Source organism: Panicum hallii, chromosome 9, assembly GCF_002211085.1.
Source record: "Panicum hallii strain FIL2 chromosome 9, PHallii_v3.1, whole genome shotgun sequence".
Taxonomy (NCBI): domain Eukaryota; kingdom Viridiplantae; phylum Streptophyta; class Magnoliopsida; order Poales; family Poaceae; genus Panicum; species Panicum hallii.
In genome coordinates, this window is record NC_038050.1 from 18,349,016 (window position 1) to 18,369,040 (window position 20,025).

Here is a 20,025-nt window from a genome sequence, read left to right on the forward strand (position 1 = left end):
GGCGTTAGTGGCCTCAACTTGTTCATCACCACCAGCGCTAGCTTCGAGTTGCTGGGGCTCGGGAGGTGGTGGGTCGGGCAGCGTCGCGTCTTCCTCGGGGGCTGGAGGCTCGGGGGCTGGAGTAGCCAAGACAGGCTCTGGCTCATTCAACCCCAAAGCAGACACAGTCCTAACGAAGCAGAATTAGATATATCATCAGACAAGTCGAAAAGAACATAAGATACATTATGAATAAGGAGCTGCACTTACAGAGAAGATTTCTTCATGCCGGATTTCTTCAGTCTCAGTGCCCGTGGTTTTACAACCACGGTACTCGTTGCCGGCGCCGGGGTCACACCAGCCGAGGGCGCGGGATGTCCCGGTGAGGTACCTACCACGGCAACGGTTACAACCCCTGTAGATGTAGTCGACGGGTCCGTCCCAGCAGTTTCTGTGGAACCACCTGCTGGAACATCATCCCCAGCAAATTCGGCCCCGACCACCTTTTGGCGCTTGGGGTCAGGAGAAGAAGTAGAAGGACTGCAAAACAGACAAAGTAAGCATTCAACAACTACAAGACTTGACAATTCCACAAGACGGCAACTCCATACCTGGTGGGTTCGACTATGTACGCTTTGCGCTTGCGCACCACCCAACGACCCCGAGGGACTGATGGCAAGGCTTCCAACAACTCCACGGATGATTCGGAGGAGTTGTTCTTGTTCGCCTTTCCTTCAGTTGCCCTCTCCGCCAGGGGGCTTTCGCTCTCGGTCGTCTCGCCGTTGGGCAGAGCATCAGATGCTTGAGCCTTTTTCGCTTCAGCCGCGGCGATGGGAAGAAGGTGGTCCGGATGGGGGATGTCGGATTGTGGTGGATAACTCCGGTACAACACTGTGTGTCCCTACAGAGGATTCTCAGTACGCGGTTACAGAACAACAGAAATTATTCCAAGTAGTCGAAAACTTACCGGCTCTAAAGGATTTTGTGCAGAGAACAACTCCGGGACGTAGGGCACCGTGTTGACATCCAACAGCACTCACTTGACCCGGATGAGCGCGACATCGTCGGTCAATTCCTCTACGCACATCCGAGATGGGTCTTCAGCACCCATGTACTCGAAGCCTAGCGTATGGCGCTGTTGGATTGGCTGGATGCAGCGTTTGAAGAATGAATACATTGTGGATGCGCCGGTCACTCCTATTTCTTTATGGGCTGCTATGATGGCTAGCAACTCATCGACTTGATCCATGTCCCCTTTGGAGAGTTCGGTGTTCCACTCCGGCCTCAGGACTGGGGGCTTACCCGATCTTTCAGGGAGTTGGGGGGCATAGTTTTTGATGTAGAACCAATAGCTTTTCCATCCAGGAATGTTGGAGGGGAATTTGTAGGAAAGGTATCTGTCGCCGGCTTGTTGCCTAAGCTGGATGCCGGCGCCCCCTACAATGGATGGATTTTTGGAGGTGGGTTGCGGCTTTACCCGGAAAAGATAGCGAAAAAGATCCCAATGGGGTTCAATTCCAAGGAAAGCTTCGCTAAAGTGGATGAAAATAGCAATGTGGCAGATTGAGTTTGGGTTGAGGTGATGGAGCTCAAGCCCGTAGAAATAAAGAAGGCCACGGAAGAAAGAGCACGTGGGGAGAGCCAAACCTCATTCAGAGAAATGGTAGAATGAGACGATTTCATCTACATTCTCCATGGGAAGAAGTTGGCGAGAAGAAGGGCACCAATTGACGAGATTTTTTCCTTGAAGCAAACCCTCAGAAACAAGATTCAGGAGGTCGTTATTGGAGCACTTACTGTTAGTCCACTCCCTAGAAGGCGGCTGCGACTCCTTCCCCTTCCCATCCTTCTCGTTGGCTCTCTTGGGCGCCATTCTAGTTCTGTTTGCCACGAGTTGCTTGGGGGCTACAGGGAAGGGGCGGAGAGATTCGGCTAGTTTGGGGCTTGTCAAAGGGGGTGAAGGCGGAGCATGGATCTGATTGGGGATTCGGAAATTTCTTGGCGGATTGAAGATTGGAAGCGCGAGTTTTTTTTCTTTAGGTTACCGCGGGGTTAAATAACCAGCGGCTGAAGTTGAAGAGTCGTCACAGGGAATATTCGGAACATGAGGAGTCATTTGATGGATTTTTAGATAAATTACTCGACTAACCATTTTTTCAGGGTTAATTGTCCCGAAAAAATGGGTTTTTCGAATTCTAAATCTAACTTTCATCATCTGTATCATCACACCAATTATTTTCCAAGGGAACATTTTTTCACTGCATGCCACAACCATTGGATCCTTTTTTCCAAACCTGAGATTTGGATTCAATACTCGGGGGCTGCGGGATACGTGGCATAGACTACTTATTTTTCGAATATATTCGAAAAGTAAGTAAGGGAGATTCAAGACTAATGTGACCCTCAGCCTGATTCTTCGATTCAACCTAAGGCTCGGGAGCTACTCCATATGGAGTGCGATTTTTTATCGCACACCATACCAAAGAAGTAATTCGAGGTATGAGCACCTCATAGCTTCGATGCAGCCAAGAAAGTACTCGAAGAAGAACTTCAAGATGGAGCTTCAAAAGAAGCCGAAGACTACTTCAGAAGTACTTGAAAAGCCTGCAGTACTCAGCTACGAAGAGCTCGGGGGCTCATCAGACCCGGAACTACGGGACCGCGTACATAACGTAGTTCATACCGGAAGAGGGGATAGGACATGTCTTATGCCTTATCTATGTTGTACTCTACTCGCATACGAAGTAGAACTAGATGATACAGAAGGAAGCTACTCGAGTTGTACTCAAGTACGGTTCCTTGGCTAGTGTCGGACTAGAATTCATGTAACCCTATCCTCCCGGATATATAAGGGCGGGCAGGGACCCCCTCAAAATTCAACATCAACACCCAAGGCAATACAAACCACTAAACAGGACGTAGGGTATTACGCATATCGCGGTCCGAACCTGTCTAAACCTTGTGTTGCTTGCATCTTCGAGTTCCTGATCTCGGCGTCACCCGGATATACCCCTCGGTGGGCAGGCGGTAAAACATCGACAACCCAACAAGAAGATAAAACCCAGGTTGACAAGGAATGATTATAAAGACTAGACATATCCTTAATTAGGATCCATTAGGTTAAGACACGTGCATGCATAAAAGAAAAATTGTATTTATTGTGATTATTAGGATAAAAAAAAATGATCAAGGAAACACTGGCATTTCATACAAAGAATAGCTGCTTAGAGTCTTCAACTCTTATTTTTGAAACTCTTAATCTTCAAAACCCTTCGATCGCGCTCCTCCTTCTAACGCCAAACGAGCATCAAACCGAAGCACAACAAATAAAAAAATAAGAAGAATTAAGAACAACATACCAAACAAAACGAAAGCTTAAAAAAAGAGCATGCTAAAGAAGAGGGCTCGCTGCTACGGTCATGTGAACGAAAGAAACGCGGAAAATGGAGTTACGATTGAAAAGAAACAGCTATCGAAAGATTTATCTTATAAAAGAAAACAAACAACTATAAGCTTCATTTATTTTATTTATAAAACAACTGTAAAGGATATTTGAAAGAAATATCCAAAATTATAAATAACTCATATCATATTTTGCATTTGTAAAAACGAAGTAGAACTTAATCTAATTTTACTTATAATTGTCTGTATAAATTACACTAATTAAATAATTAATTAGAAAAAATTGTGAGAACATCTAAGCATATAACTTCATATGATTCGAGTTGAACTAAACCAATTATGTTAAAATATATTTGAGTTGGTATTAATCATGTCAACATTAGTTATGAAAACCGAAGTAAAGACTTAATTGGATTTTAATTTGAAAAACTAGATAAGAGAATATTAACCAAAATAAATCTATACTTAATTTTAAAACAGGAACTATGGTACAACAACACTATTAAATGATAGCTTAGGATTTTTGAAGACTAACGCATAAGGAAAGGGTCGAAACGGATCTAAAACAACAAGTCTATGAGCTAAAAGTGATTCAAGAAGCTAGTCGCGATTATCTATAGATTTCAAGGGCTAGTAGGGAAGATTTGCAAGACACAAAAAACTGTGCTCGCAAAAAGGGCAAAGGTTAGGGTTAGATCTAAAAGATAACCCTGGTTAGGGTTAGATCTAAAAGAGAATGGGGTTAGGGCTGGACTGAAAAGATCTGATCTACTAGGGGGTTTTCCTCAGATTTTGCAAGACACAAGAAAGAATAGAAAAATTACATCTTTCTCTAGGGACTGAACTGCAAAATCTCAGGCTCCTCCATGGCTGCTAGCTAAAATTGCAGCGATTTAGACCATGGGAAAGTGGGGGAAGTAGGGGAAGAGAAAGAGGAGGTCGAGAGGAATCCCTTTTACCGCTTACCCTTGGCGGAGACGCACCATGGTGATCGGAATATGGCCGGCAAGATAACAACGGTGGTCTGCTCGTGGCACGAACCGGTGGTGGTGGACTGGGTGCCGCGGGAAGGTGCGATTCAGGAGGGTCTGGCACATGGTGCAGGGGCAGCTAGCACTCAGGAGGAACGGGGAGGCCTTGGCGCTCGGCCTGCTGGAAGGGTGCTGCAGCGATTCCTGGCAGCGTCTGATGTCGCGTGCATGGGTGGGCGCCAGGTTTTGTTGCGCAGAGGGGCGACGGCGGCCTCTGATCGGCTCCTGATGGTGGCGTGCGCTCCGGAGAGGTGCGACGTAGGGGGCTACGGGGAATAGGGGGTTGTGGAGGCCTAGGGTTTGGCAAGCAGAAGGGGAGCGGCGTGCAGGAGGGCGTGCAACCACAAGGTTCATGAAAAGGGGTTTTGGACGGGTTATATAGGGTCGTGAGGCCTGACCGTGATTGGCTCGCACGCAAAATAGGTACAAGGCCGCTATGGTATGCAGCACCGGGACTCGATCCGGCTATTGCTGTGTGCCGGAAGAGTGGCTCAGCCCATCGAGCCTTGTGAGCTGGCAAGCTGCGAAGGATGAGGCTGGAGCAGATTCAACCGGTGGAGATGGGCTAGGCTGAAACTGGTTCGGATGAGAGTCGAAAAGATTATCAGGTTGGTCGAAGCTGACCAGACCATTTAACGGCATGAACAAAAGAGAGAAAGATGTATCAGGTAGGCTGAAATCTTTTATAGGGCGTGGACGGTCAGGTTTGCATGACGCATAAGTCGAGGATAGCAGCCTGAGTCGTTCAGTCTTGAATGAAGTCCACAACGAGCATACGGCGAAACGCTACCTCGGCCTGCAGGTGGCGTACGAGCGTACGATGAGGTCGGGCATGCTTGACCGGACCGAACTCATCAACGAGTCCTAGCACACACGCACTGGAAAACTGAGCATAGTATGGTGTGGCTGTCATGGTGAAATGAAAGGAAGAGGAGTGACAAGCGGGATCTTGTCATTGTAGAGAGCCGGAGAGGAGCGCTCGGCAGGGCCGATATTGATTCAGGCCGATGGATAAAATTCGGATCGCGGAGAGAAGGGTAAGAGAGAGGCAAAATGGTTAGGTTGCTGAGGGAGATTGGGTTGAGTCTAGGATTTTAGAGTGATGGTGCTAGTCGCGGGAGCTGACGGTGATCGAACATCGTTGAAAAAACATTAAAAACGAGCCACGAGGCACTGTTTCAAGCATGACTTGATCGGGGAGAAAGATTAGAGAATCAGGAGCTCGATGGGGCATCTTGTGGTCTCGAATAGGATAGAGAAAAAATGACCGATACTGAAGAAACGAATTGGTCCGACTATATTAGAAACTATACAAAGAAAGAAAGAAAGGGCAAACGGAAAGGCTTCTAGATAACTCCAGCTTTGAGAAGAAAAATGATCGACGGTGAGTGGCGGTCAGCTAACTTCGATGAACTATTAAGCTTTGGAAAGGAAAGGCAAAAGACGAAAATAAGGAGGTTTTCTTCGGATCTCAACGAGAAGTTTTGGGTACATGAGACTATGGCAATGGCCAAGCTCAAGCTTGCACGTGGCACGGTTCTAGAGTTTAGGGCGGATTGGATCAAACACAGATTGAATCCAGCTCGAGATGAAAAGAAAAGGAATTCATTTTCCAAAAAATATTTTTAGGCTTAAAATAAGTCTAGAAAAGTCTAGATTAATATTTTAAATCCTGAAAAGTATATCTTGAAGTTTCCAAAATTCTAGGAAAAATTCAGAAGATAAACTGGGATACAAGAAGTCCAAATAAAATACTTGGGGCTCATGATAAAGATTTTAGAGACTTCCAATAAATGGATCTAGCTCTAGAAAATTGAGAATAATTGCTAGAAAATCTGAAAAATTCTCGAAAAACCATATTGATAGATGAACACATTCTAAAAGATACTCACTTTCTAAAATTAAATATTTTAGAGTGTGACAAAAAGGCTCAGACCAGCTCTTTGGGTCTGTTTAACCAAATTTATTATTTATTCAGAAACTACAAAGGGACAACGAAAACAAAAGGCAAATTATACAAACACTTATCTTGTATGGCCTAATACCTTTTTTACATGTTTTATACTATATATATGTTGTTTCCCAAAAGTTTCAAAGATTTTGGAACCGATTTACTAGTTTCTATAGTTTAAGTGAATTTCTATGTTCTTATCAAAAGTATTTCCAAATTGAACTACATGTACATCAAATAAGATTCGAAAAGTTGCATAAAATTATACTTAGACTTATATGTTCCAATATAGCAAATGTACTAAAGATAGATGAATGATTCAATTGTTTCTAGGGACAATTTTTTTTGGATTTAGCCCTGCCACATTGAGTAAAGTATAAATAAAGTGTTTAGTCTCAATCAAATATTTTCTGCATCCATTTATAATTGCATCCGTAGATGCAGGATTAAGTATCTACTCATGAAACCAACCAAACACTATTTTCAGCAAAATTTTACATATACAAGCTCTTCCATTCGAACCACTAAACACACCCATTCAAACCACCAAACACACCCATTTAAACCACCAAACACACTATTGTAGGCGTGCTGAACCAAGCAACTCGTCCTTCCTTCCGCCTCAGCGGGCCCGCGAGGTCCCTGTCCCCACTTGCCAGCGAGAAATTACCCAACTGTGGCGCGGCCAGAGCGCGTGCATAATTCTTTTCCGCCCGAATCCCGAAAATTTCAAATCCAGCGCCTCACTCTCTCTCTCTCTCGCCCCCCTCCCCCTCCCCCCCCCCCCCGATCCCCGGCCTCACCAGTCACCACCGGCCCCTTTCCGTTGCGCGCGTCCGGGGAGAGAGAGAGAGAGAGAGACGTGGCGAGGAGGACGCGAAGCGACGCCAGCTGCGGCGACGGTGAGGTCAGCAGCCGCCGCGCGCCGCCAATTGCTCCCCGTTCGCTGCCGCTTCCTACCCGCCTCCCAGTTTTTCGTATCTCACCGTTATCTCGCCCCAATTTCCATCAGCTTGGCTCCGTTGGCTCCGACGGCGCGTCCGAGGAGCTGCCGCACGGATTCGCCGCCGCGATTCGGCTTCTTCGAGCGGCCAGCATCGCGCGGAGGCCTCGCGAATCCGCGCGTCTGGGTGCGGCGCTTTGCTTCCACGTGCTTACGAGGCGTCACCGGCGATCCCAACGCCAAGGTACGGTCTCCCCCACTTCCCCCGTCGATTGGCCCGCCCCGTTCGATTTTGGTTGAGTGCGCGGGATTAGGGTTTGGGTGCTGTTTGGAGTGGGTTCGATTTCGTTTTGGGCGGGTTCGATTGGGAGCATTATCCTGTGCATTTCCGGATTGATGGTCTCTAATTTTTGCTGCGATTGCGCTCTTAATGGGGAAATTTGTGCGCGCGTTGCCCAATTTCTTTTCAATTTGCGCCTCCTCTGTTGTGGAATCGTGCACCGCCCGTATTGCAGTTGGTTCTACTGCAACCCTTGCTCTCCTCCATGAATGTACGCTTCGCAGTGTTGTTGTCTTTCTAATTTGTTATTACAACTTGCCAGTGCGCTTTGCCTTCGGTATCTTCATGGTAGAGTGTTCACCCTTGAATGTGCTTGAGGAAGACGATCACTTAAAGTTGCGTGCACTGTGCTGCTACATGACCAACTCCAACCAGTCTCCTATTTGGCTCTACTTTTGAGAGCTTTGGGGGGGGGGGGGGGGGGGTGAAATCTGGAATAAGTCTCATATTTGGAGTAGGGGTTCAAATATAGGAGTTCGGTTGGAGTTGCTCTTATTGTGGTATGCTAATGTAATATACTTATTTCGCCAAGTAGGTGAGAGCTTTTGTGCTACCGTGCTCATGGATAATGTGATGTGTCAAAATGGTCCTAGGAAGAATCATTGGTCTTTTACTGCAGAGATCATTGCCTAATCTACTTGTTGTATGTGATTTGTGTAATTTTAAGCAAAAGAAGTTTGGAGTTGAATTGTACAATGCATTGGTCCTTGTTCGTATGTTCATGCTGCTGTGCAGGAAGCATGCTTAGTTTCTTGCAGAATGTTTTCACTGTTGCTCATATTGCTGCACTTATGTGCAGCTGAATCTCTTCCTGTGTCCATGCTTTCTAAATGATGCTTCCTTAGTTGTGACCGTGAAGCTTAATTTAGTTGTGCAAGATGCTTTCACAATCTTATTTCATGAAGCTATTTTCCAATTTTTCAGGATCATCCATAGTTAGTTTTGTATATTATTATCTCTTAACTCTGAAGCTGCTCCAATGGAAGTTGAGCTGCCACACATCCATAAAGTGAGTAGCAATTGCCTCTTCTAAGTTTGTCCCCTTGTAGGGTGCGCCCCCCTATTCATCTCATCTTTTCAGTTATTCCTAAATTGTATTATTTTAACATAACATTTTATGACATGTGTAGGCTACTTCAAGTGATTATTTGGGCTTAGCCAGCAGCCAGTATCCGTCTGGTAAATTCCCTAAGGTCTCAGTTGGTATCACGATCCCAAGGGCAGGTTCTATATCAAGAGGCAAAGATGCTACCCCTGCATTTGATAGGAACTTGTCTCAGGTTACTGATGGAATATCCAGACCACCTAAGGATGATAATGCTTCAATTCGGGTCTCACAAGAAGCTGCAAAGAAGGATGGATCCGCTAAAGGGGTGCCTGAAGCTGGCTCTGTTATGAAGGTTTCTGTATCACAACCTGATGATAATACATGTGAGCAAACTGGGACCTTTTCTTTTGGAACAAGAAGAGAACAAGGCAGCAGCCTCGATAAATTGGAGACGCCAGAATTTATAAGTTCCCAACAGAAGCGGAACTTGGAATCTGCAGATAAAATCAAGCCCAATAGTGAGATGCTCAGGATGAAGCTGTGGGAGATCCTTGGTGGCACTTCACAAAACAAGCAGGCTGTTGCTTCACCAAACCCTGACGACTTCAAGACACCTAATCAACCTAAAAGTCAAACCGTCAAAGCACCATCTTCAGGGAACAAGGAAGTTTTCACTTCGCCTTTTCCTGATAACATCAAGACACCAGATCCACTCAATCGTCAAACGGTGAACTTTACAAAGTGTAAACTGTCCCTTGATCCAATTGAGTCAGATTCTGATAGTCCAAAAGTTGTTGAAATAAGACCTGTTACTCGCTCCTTGGGACGCAAGAAAGAACCAGCAGCCTCCAAACAGCAGAGTTTCAGTGCAAAGAAACCATTATCTACTTTTCGCTCTACACCTAAGAAGAAAGTGCTGGACAATGTGTTTACCTTCAATGAGAAATGCACTCCTAAAACAGTGGTAAAACATGCAATTGGTGGCTCTGGCAGCTTAAGAAATCTCAGAAGCTCAAATAGGAAAGCTAAAGTTGAGGCTCAGAAGATACATTATTCAGATAGAATCTCTGATAAGACCATGCAGGATGACAAGGAAGGAAAGCTATCTTCTAGAAACACACCATCTGATAACAAGATAGAGAAGGCTACATCTTTTTCTTCTTTGTCCCGACCTGGAAAGACTGCTGAGAGCTGTTCTCGAAGCCCTAAAAGGGGGAGGAAAGTGAATGTGATGGCTAAGGTTGGGCCCCGGAAGATGCAGTTTTCAGAAAATTTATTGGCGAAGACACAGAATGATGAACAAACTAAGCTCTATTCTCCTCACAAGGTATCATTGAAGAGCAAGGAAAATGATTCTTCTACATCGCCACCGGAAGATTCAGACAGAAGCCCTCATGGACATAAAGCAGCAGAAAATAATTTCAATTCTCCACCATCTGAGGCTGCTAACCCATCTCCTGAACCTAAAATATACCCATGGGATCATGATGTGAGTCCTGAGATAACTGGTAAATTTGGGCAGAAGGTTGCTAGTACATGGACAGACAGATTCAGAGACATGCCAGATGATCATCCAAGCCCTACTCTTGCACCTAATGTAAACACATCCCCGCAAATAAATAAAGGGCTAGATGGTGACCTATACACTTCCAAGTACCCCAAAAGTATGGACTGGTCCAGATCAAGTTCCCTTGCCTCGGATCCAGAATCTGAGCCACCGGTATTACTCTGTAACACATCTACAATCTTAGTAAATTGATGTTGTTTGTACTCTCTAACATAACCATTTCATCTTTTCACTGCTGATTAATATATTGTGATGTTTAGGATGAAATGGATAAAACCACTGAGTTACCTGGTAGTGAATCTCCTGCTTCTTCAGAAGAAAGAGAAAACAGTAAACAACCATCTCTTTCATCCCCTTCTCCAACTGAAGATGAAGGGACTAAAAGTTCCAAGCAAAGCTTTGCAAAAGGTCAGGATATCACATTGCCGTTCTTTCATAAATGTCATACATGACAAATTGTTAGTTTGGACGGATCATATTATGTTCCCTTTTGTGTTTAGTGTTATACATATTGACAAAAAGGCAAATGCAACATTGACGCATCATGGAACATACATGCTTTTTGGGTTAACTCTTGGCTTCTTACTATTCCTGGCATGTTAAACTTATTTCAAAAAATATTTTTAGTCACAGAATATATTCAAATTGAACATATAATTTTATGTTTATTAATTGAATAACAGAAATATTTGTCATATCCTGCATGTTAGTTTACATATACTTGTTTGCTATTATTTGCTATATTTAAGTTTTCTTTTCATTTGGATTTTGACTGCACAACATTCATTGAGTATATCAATATAACTAAATCAATACCTTGAGGCAGCTCAAGTCTCTCCTAAGGATGTTTGTGGAATGCTACGCATAACTAATATGTGGTTCTTCAAATGCAGGATATAAATCTCACAAATGGCTTTCAGATATTGATGGCTCGGATAAATCTCCTCTTGAGCATGTGGGTAGGAAATCACATCTAAAAGAGGACAGAATGAGCAAAAGACGCTTATCTTCTGGTAATACTTCTTACTTTCCTTCTTTGACTCTAACTGCATTGTTAGCAGTTCATAACTTCTTTTTTCAGGAACACAAGAAACTATAATATCAGAGAAAGAACAAGAACAATGCCCAGAAAACTACCTTACAAGGTTCCATCTTACACTGTGTTAATAATATATCCTAATCTGTTGGTTTGTTTGATTGCATCCATGATTTCCACCAGGGCTTTTGATCAATTGATAGTGGTGCTGGGAAGGTTCCAAACTAAGATCAAGTCTGAAACAAGCAAGAAAAGTTCTGAGATACTTTCAGCTACTGGGGAGATAATAAGGCAGCACCTTGAAGGGGTTGAGGTGCAGATGCAGGCTGATGTGTAAGATATTTTCTCTGTGCTGCCATGAAATGCACCCTGTTATCTGCATGTGCACTTATATACTTGTTTTTACAAATAAATATAAGTGTCACATAAACTAGAGGTACAGCTATTTTGATGCATGGCAGTTTAACTGTTATTTCAGGGACAAACTGGTCAATGTAGGCAAGTCTAAAAGGAAACGCCTAGAGTCAACATTTGAAGGTACAATTTTCTTCACGTTAATGCTTTCATCAATTTTGGAACTGAACTCTAATTGAGAATTATCATGGTGGAATCCATCAGCTGTAAGCCTGTAATTCATTCAAAAAGCAGTTAATCACTGAAAATGTGCCTTTTGATCCAATATTCTTGATTTCTTGTCCTCTACCTATTTGGATTATTCAACCTCAAGCAGTGTACAAAATCTTTATTTTGGAATCATCAGCAGCTATGTGAAGTACATTTTGAATCCAAACAGTGAGAACCATATCCTGAACTTATCATGTACTCAATAGAACATAACAATAGTTATAGCCATTAGCCAATCAGGCAATAATATACATTTGACGCAAATAGAACCCACAATCCAATTTAAATGGTTTTACATTGGTAGATTTTATTCTTATAATCTCATTAATCATTTCCACGCTGAAGCTTAACGTCAATGTCATCAAAGATTACTTGTGAAATCTTAAAGTAGCATCTCCCAATCTGTGTCCCACATTCCAACATGGATGTTTTTTTAATCTTTGTCATTTGGATCTTTTGGGACCTTGTGTTTTGTATCTAGGTGCGTATCAAAGTTTATAGTCATGTTAAAATTACCTTGGTTTCCTGATTTTTTTCCTTTTCTTTTTGTTTTTCATGCATGCTATTAGTTACAAAAATTATGCCTTTTTGGTACACAGAGCAACAAGAAAATTTAAGGATTCTTCATGAGAAGTTCAAGGAGGAGGTTAACAAGCAGCTGCTGGATTGCAAGAATTCTCTTGAGGATTTTGAATCCTACCATGCAGAACTTAAGGGAGTAGCTGACAAGCAAAGTAAGTTTAACACTACAACTAACATCTAGAGAAATGCAAGTGAAGCATTTATGTAATTCACTATTTCTTATCATTTTCCAAACCTAAAACTGTGAGACTATGTTAATCTTTGTAAACCCAAGCCTTGTGAAGTAGTTAAAGTCTTTTATTCAACATTTCAATTGCATTCTTCCATGCTATTTCTCTATTTGGAAATGTGTTAGCCAGTTTGGATGAACGATTCAACGTGCGTTCAGTCAATGCTTCATCCATGGATACAGTCAGCATCTATAACCATAACTGTGTTCATTTGTATCACAGACTAATAGATCTCTTTCTTCTTCTACATGCTCAATTTTTCTGACCACTGACCATTAGAATTAGCATTTAATTATTCTGTCAATTCTTGATTGCATCAACAGAATTGTCCCACAAGAAGCTCATAGTAAATGCTGAGAAATCAATCGGTGCTCAGCTCAATGATGCAGAAGTCAAAATTGCCGAGGTTCAGAAGGTAGGTTGAAAGCGATTTTCAAAGATCACAAGTGCTTCATCGATCCAAATGCTCATCTCTTTTGTGACACATTGCTTTTCAGAGAGCACGGAAGAGGATGAACGGCCTGAAATATGTGCTCAAGGAGCTGATTGCAGAAACTGCAGATTGACTGATCGACCATGTTCACTCACTCTATTCTAGTACATATCACAGGTGCAAAGATTAGGATACACAGGATGCACATTGCAAACATGTCTATGGTTCCATTTACAAGGGGTACAAGACAATCCTGATGCACATAGGTTTTGTTAGAAACAGAACTTTGCAGACATTTTTACTTCCAGGTATCCATAATGTCATTTTCTAGGTCCTACCTTCGTTTAGGTTTTTTCGCTACCTGGTCGACGTGCACTGCTGTGTATTGGTTGTAGTATTTGTCTATTTCGCATGAGTAGCTAACTTACTATCCGGAAAACCACAATACCTAGCGTCTCTAGCGTCGTGTGGCACGTGAACTAGGATGCAGTTCCGTGGACTGTCGTGCTTCATTCTTCCCAAACATGTTGCGTGTTGGAATATTGATGCTGTAATGCAGATATGCAGTGAATTTATTTTGGATTTGATGTGATGTGTTGGAATATTGATGCTATAATGCATGCGCAGTGAATTTCTTTTTGGATTCGACGTTGGTGACGACACTGGCTGTGATGCTGTGCACTGAAAAAAAAAATTCAAGTGGAGTTGTTTGGTAGTACCAACCATTGATTCATCTCTTCTGGTGCTGTTTCTAAACATATATGCAATGTTGTTGATTCATCTTTTATTCTTCTCTGATGCTGTTTCTGCCCAGTTGCTGGCTTGCTGCGATGATTATGGGATGGACACCCAGCTGGTCGCTGATGTATCAATGGCCTTGGCCGATCAGATATAATATGACAGTGCCGTTGATTACATTAACGATCCCTATTATTTTAGTAGTATGTATAGAAGCATAAAAATAGTTCTGCTCTTGCACACTATAAACAAATGGGGACTGAGCATCCCTTGCAAATTCCGTAACAAAACCTCCACTAAATTTGTATATTGCTAATCTACCAAAACATGAATGTGAATGGAGAGATGCTTATTCTATCCATACTGCATCTCAAGGGCCCGTGGAGGGTTTCCAGATGGAAGATGAAAAATCCATCTGATGATTATTTTGCCATACTGACAATGGAAGTAAATCCCTTTGGCTATACACCACCTACTCCTTGTACCATCAGTCATCAGATGCTACTACCAGCTTCAATGCTTCATTGTTAACAACTTATCAATGGAAGTCCGGTTGCCCGGTTGACGTCAGGCACCGATGCCACATCCGGCTGTTTGGATCGACAAATCTTGTGGACTTGATGACTTCTGGTATCGGTAAGTACACATTGTGTGTGTTGCACACCCCGGTTGTGATGCCACTAAAACCTGCAAAGGCGCCATGTACCTGCAAGGTTTATAGGACAATAGATGGTCAGGCGTGAAAAATACAGTTTCATCATGAGGCAGAGAGGCAACGAGGAGAAATGATGTCTTACAGCGTTCTGACCCAGTACGGTGCACAGGATGGCATCAGATGCATTGGCACGCACTGCGCGGAGCATGTACGTGGGATCGATATACTTGACATCAGAATGGACTCCTATATCCTTGAAATGATATTTGATCTGTGGCATGGCATGGCTAGTTATTTATGGTCCATCCACAGTACATCCATCACGGTTAAAGCCATTACCCCAGTATTTCACGCCCAAAACAACAGCTGAAAATTACAATAGACTAACCTTCTGCTGAAGGTGGACACCGATGTCACCAAGAACCATGTTGCCTGATGCATCAGTTGCATTTGACTTCTGCAAATATTCCTGAAAATTCATCACAGCATTACTTCATGCATAATTTTTACAGAGCAAGCACAAGTCTATTGTAAAGGCAACTAAAAAAAGTACTTGTATGACAAGTGTATAAAAAAATCAAGAGCAACCACAGTCACAACATCCAGATTCCAGAGTCACACATACTGGCAGTAAGGTAACAAAAAATTCTTTTGAATTCCGATGAGATCTAACCTGTCCTGCTCCTTCAGCAACACAAACCAAAGCAAATCCCTTGGTCTCTATCAAGTGCTCAAGATGTCGAAGAACTCCATTCGGCCCATCAAGAACGAATGGTACCTTCATTTGGGTTACTGACGATTTAGATTGACTAGTCTGGTAAATGGGGGGTTCATAAACAGCAAAAGACTTAATACCTCAGGTATCAGGCAGATATCTACTTGTCCACTGGACAGAGAGGCATGCATTGTGATGAAGCCACTGCTTCTCCCCATCAGCTTGACCAGTCCGATGCCATGAAATGCAGAATGTGCCTAGAGTCCAATGAAATGTTAACCACGCATATCTTCACAGATGGCGGCTAATATATGCATACATTTCACAGTTTTGCTGTTAGATTTATCCTTGATTGCTCGAGATGTTGCTGAAAGAATCACCTCAATATATGCAGAGTTGATAGCTCTTTGTGCTGCTTCCACTGCAGTATCAAATCCAAAGGTCTTGTCCATTAGTAATATGTCATTGTCAATCGTTTTGGGGACACAAACAATTGACACTTGCAGCTTTCTCTTGCGGCACTGCAATAAGAATTTTGCCAAAATACAATTTCAGATGGATGCGCAGCCCTCCACTTTTGTTATATTTATACAAAAGTGCAAATCCAATGCTGCATGAGTGAAATTCTGGTACCATTCCCAAGGGGAAAAAAAAAGAAAAATCTATCGGCCCTCCTAGGCTTCCGCCTACTTTCTCTTCTCTTAAGCCTACAACAAGTGGGAGAGGCAGGATTCTTATAAATTTATTGCAATGAACAGTGATTAAACAATACCTCTTCATGTATAGCATTAGCTCCAGCATGAGTTCCGTTTCCACCTAGTACAAAGAGCATGTCAAGCCTCCTCGCCTGAATGTTGCATGTAGAAATTAAGGTGATAAGTCTTTCAATTAGTAAATTATTGCAGACATTTTGCAATATGCAAAGTAATAGAATGTATACATACCTGAATACTGTCAACAATGTCTGAAATGTTTGCACCACCACGAGAAACTCCTAAGAAGCTACCACCAGCAAGATTGATATTTTGGACTACATGCCTAGAAAGCTGAATGAAAGAAAACAGCCAAGTTCCCTTAAACATGTTTATAAATGTTTTTAAAAAAATGTATACAGATATTAATGAAGTAGAAAAGACTCTTACTGGCACTTCTGATAAGTGATGCTCAAAAAATCCACGGAACCCATGCTGTATCCCAACAATGTTTTTCACCCCATATTTTTCAAGTGTAAGCACAATCTACAAAGAGTACAAAAATGATACAATTCAAAAATTAGAATATTGTTCTAAAAATACAATTTCAGAAATTTTGGTTCTGCCAACACTCTCACGGTGCAACTGGTCAGCCGAAAAGCGGTTTGCTGAGCCAGCCCGGGTTCGAGTCACGGCACAAGCTTCTTAAAATGAAAATCAGGGGGGAAGTGTCACCCCCTGGTTGAGTTTTTTTTTTTTGTTTTTTTTAGAAATTTTTGTTCTAAGCAAAACAAGATCAACTCCAGTTCTAACCTACCTGCCGGATGACATCATTGAGACCAGGGCAGAGCCCACCACATGTTACAATCCCAGCCTTTACATATTGAGGCTCGAAATATATTTGTTTACGTGGACCAGCACGGTGCACCCTGGAAAAGATAAACCTGGTCAGTTAGGGAAAGACAAATGATTTTTACACCATATAATTTGAATTCATTTGTGTCACCACCATTGTTCAACCCAACTACAATCAGGGTCAATGCAATCAGCTCCAGCAGATGTTGGTGAGGCAAACTTAATAACCTGAAGAAGCAATAAGCCAGTAAGGGGAACTTCTACTACATCTGATATTTACCTTGCATACTAATCGATGTAATCAAATAGTAGCTAAGCGAAAAATCCTGCACACTTTACTATTTATAGAAACAGCAAAGGCACCTTTTCTATTACGAAGCAGTTCACATTAAGCAGATCTACAGGCATGTATTTGAATAGCAAGAATTATGCTTGAGAAGAGATTCCTAAAGCAATAAATAGAGCTTTATTATTCATGGCATGAATTTTTCTTTGTTTTGATGGAGAACTCAAGACACTTAAAAGTTCAAGTCATATCATGTCCCCAGGTGAAACAGTGAAGCAATTATATATATTACAGAATGACATGGTCAATAATTAGGTTAATGGTTCACATGGTCTTCAAATTACCAAATAACCCATGTTAGTAATTATCATGGAAGCAATCCATGCCAAGGTAAATATAATAGTTCAATGTTAAGTACATACCTTCAAAAGTGCTCTGTCATCATCATTCACATAGCCATTCCATGATTCTTGCATAGAACCGTTCACATTCTCAAGAGGAGTCCTGTTATAGACAGAGTAACCAAAAGATGTTTTAATCACCAATGATGTGTACTAGGATTAGTCTGGGACAAATTAATTATAAAGAAAATGAGGGAAAATATGTCACCTGCTCTTCAGAGAAAAAGTTGTTGGCCTCGGTTCCACATCAATCACATCTCTCAAATGTGGCAAGCTGAAACGCTTACCAAAGTCCTCTTGAAACTGCTCCTTCCAGTTTGGATTCGAGAAATCTAGTTGTGGGCGATCCACAAATATGGCTCTAACTACCAACTGTTTTGTTCTTGATTTCTTGTCATAATCCACACATTGCAACCTACTGCTGGTGTGCACTCGGAAACAGCCCAGGTGCTTCTGGCCTGAACTGACTGAACCAGCATAATCCATCGGCGGTGCTAGAGCCATTGTTTAGATAGCTCAGCATGCAAATATGCTGTGGGACAAGTTCCAGCTTGCTATCAGCATAAGATTATGGTACAGGAAAAGAGTTACAAGGCTCCCTGAAGTTCCATTTCTAAAGTACATGTATATGAATTGGAAAAATAAATCAAAAATAAAAGGAAAAGGAGACAGGAATATTCCTATACATGGAACAAAGTTAGCTAAAAAATGTTAAAAAAAGGACTATACATGCATATGCTCCAACAATGTTGGAGTTCCGACGAGTAAAAATTGTACAATTCTCAACGTGCATACTAGATTGCTGTACCGAGGTGACAACAAAAAGTCATAATACTGGATTCCAAAGCAACTTATCTTTGCATGAAGGGAGAAAAAAACAGAATCCACCCACTTTCCACTTAAGAACCAACAAATAGCATAAAACTAAATTGTGGAACCATTCCCACTGCCTGCCACAAGGCAATCACAACAATCGCACCTAAAAACGACGAAATCTGCAGGCAGCAGCAGCAAATCGAACCAAACAGAATTGGGGGGAGATCACCACCGGTGAAGAAACGCACCTCTCTCCTTGCCTCGAATCAGATTCGGCAGCGAAGCCCGGCAGCGGCACACGCGAAGCGATCGATGGACAGCGGAGACGCGGCCGAGGAGGCTTTTCTTGTTATACTGCTCAGGGGAGAACGCCGCGGTGGCGGCGCCACTTCCTCGACGCCTCCGTCCTGGTTTCTTCGAAACCTGGAAATTTTGTCTGTTCCTCGAACGACGAGGGGGGGAACGCCGGACTATTTTTTTTCTTTCTTCTCCCAAGCCGAAAGAACAACGACGAGGAGGACGGATCGACGGGGTGGTGGAGGAGAAATTGTTGTCGAAATTTGACGGGGTGGAGGAAGAAGGGAAGCGGAAAAGTCGGGGCTTTGGGGGCGCGGTGACTGTCCGATGAGGCCAAGCCGCCACGCGCGGTACCCTTTTTCGTCTGATATATGTGGTTTTTCGTCCGATGAGGCCACGCGCGGTGACTCGGAAGGCAGGGCGTCCCTGTCATTTGAGAGGCCCCGTGCCTCGGATAAATTTAGCCCTAATGAAACTACGGTCAAATAAAAAATGCTGCTGAATTATATGTTTATTAGTTCAATGTTAGCGTGATAGCGTGCGTAAGTAAAGAGTAAAGACATAAAAGTTTGAGTTTATTTTTGACAAATATTGCTATAGAAGGTTGATTTCATCCCTATTATAATTAACTTAATCCACTCGGAACTTGTGCAAAAAATTATATAAGTAAATTTATTAATTTTTTTAAATACAAACGCAAACATGCACATACACACACGCACACTTACCTTACGTAACCCTCACCTCCTAGAGATTGAACGGGTAGATCTTAAAATTAACAAAGTCATTACAGTCACATCGCAGACAAGAAGTCTTAGCTGAGGTATGCTCAGTTTGTGACCTAGTTTAATTCTAGAATAAATCCAAAAAATATGAGTACGCGTGCTAAGTTGAGAATTTGGATCAGGAAAGGCAGGTTTCAGACAAGAAGTCCTATTAGCTGAGGTATGCTCAGTCTGTGACCCTATCATATTATCCATCATTCTTACATCCAACGGGTGTGAGTGGTATGATCAATTCTTTGATTAGGGTGCATTTAAGCAGAACCAAGGCTACGCAAGTGCATCAAGACTAGTTAAATTTAAGTTAAAAGTAAACGGCTTGTTCACTATCACATTCGTATTAAACTTATTTCAGAAAAGAACTTTATTTTAAGCTACTCCTATAAGATTGGCTGATTAGGCGTCACAGTATATTATGATGCCTAAGTCTTGCGAGTAGTCTTATCACAAGAACCTAGGTGCCAATCATCTTTTCTTTTTGCATGTAACGTCTCTCTACACGCAATATAATTTCTCTACAAAGCAAACAATGACTAATGACTACACGCTGAGCACATGATTACGACTTTACGAGGCTCTGGATGTAGTTGGGGCTCTGTGAAAGCGCACACCTTGCATCCGG

The 20,025-nt window shown here is 42.5% G+C and overlaps 2 protein-coding genes across 3 annotated transcripts; one reads left to right on the top strand and one right to left on the bottom strand.

Annotated features, from left to right (window-relative positions):
- Nucleotides 1-7,391: 7,391 nt before the first annotated feature.
- On the top strand, nt 7,392-13,753 carry LOC112875463 (meiosis-specific protein PAIR3). 2 transcript variants are annotated; one of them, XM_025939329.1, is made up of 11 exons: nt 7,392-7,550; nt 8,571-8,655; nt 8,777-10,414; nt 10,522-10,669; nt 11,155-11,274; nt 11,343-11,406; nt 11,481-11,630; nt 11,776-11,834; nt 12,521-12,655; nt 13,057-13,148; nt 13,231-13,753. In XM_025939329.1, the coding sequence occupies exons 2-11, from the start codon at nt 8,626-8,628 to the stop codon at nt 13,297-13,299; spliced, it is 2,505 nt and encodes an 834-aa protein (XP_025795114.1). In that variant the 5' UTR covers nt 7,392-7,550; nt 8,571-8,625; the 3' UTR covers nt 13,300-13,753. The 2 variants fall into 2 exon arrangements, 1 of the variants encoding a protein (XP_025795114.1); XR_003225188.1 differs by lacking the exons at nt 12,521-12,655; nt 13,057-13,148; nt 13,231-13,753 and having other exon boundaries at nt 11,501-11,630.
- A 277-nt stretch (nt 13,754-14,030) lies between these two features.
- LOC112875464 (ATP-dependent 6-phosphofructokinase 5, chloroplastic-like) lies at nt 14,031-18,976 on the bottom strand. Its single transcript, XM_025939330.1, has 14 exons — nt 18,573-18,976; nt 17,717-18,040; nt 17,530-17,611; nt 16,976-17,049; nt 16,784-16,895; nt 16,417-16,512; nt 16,219-16,320; nt 16,047-16,121; nt 15,655-15,795; nt 15,415-15,531; nt 15,233-15,337; nt 14,948-15,028; nt 14,702-14,830; nt 14,031-14,610 (listed from the first exon to the last, which is right to left on the bottom strand). The coding sequence occupies exons 2-14, from the start codon at nt 18,010-18,012 to the stop codon at nt 14,443-14,445; spliced, it is 1,578 nt and encodes a 525-aa protein (XP_025795115.1). The 5' UTR covers nt 18,013-18,040; nt 18,573-18,976; the 3' UTR covers nt 14,031-14,442.
- Between the last annotated feature and the right edge of the window lie 1,049 nt (nt 18,977-20,025).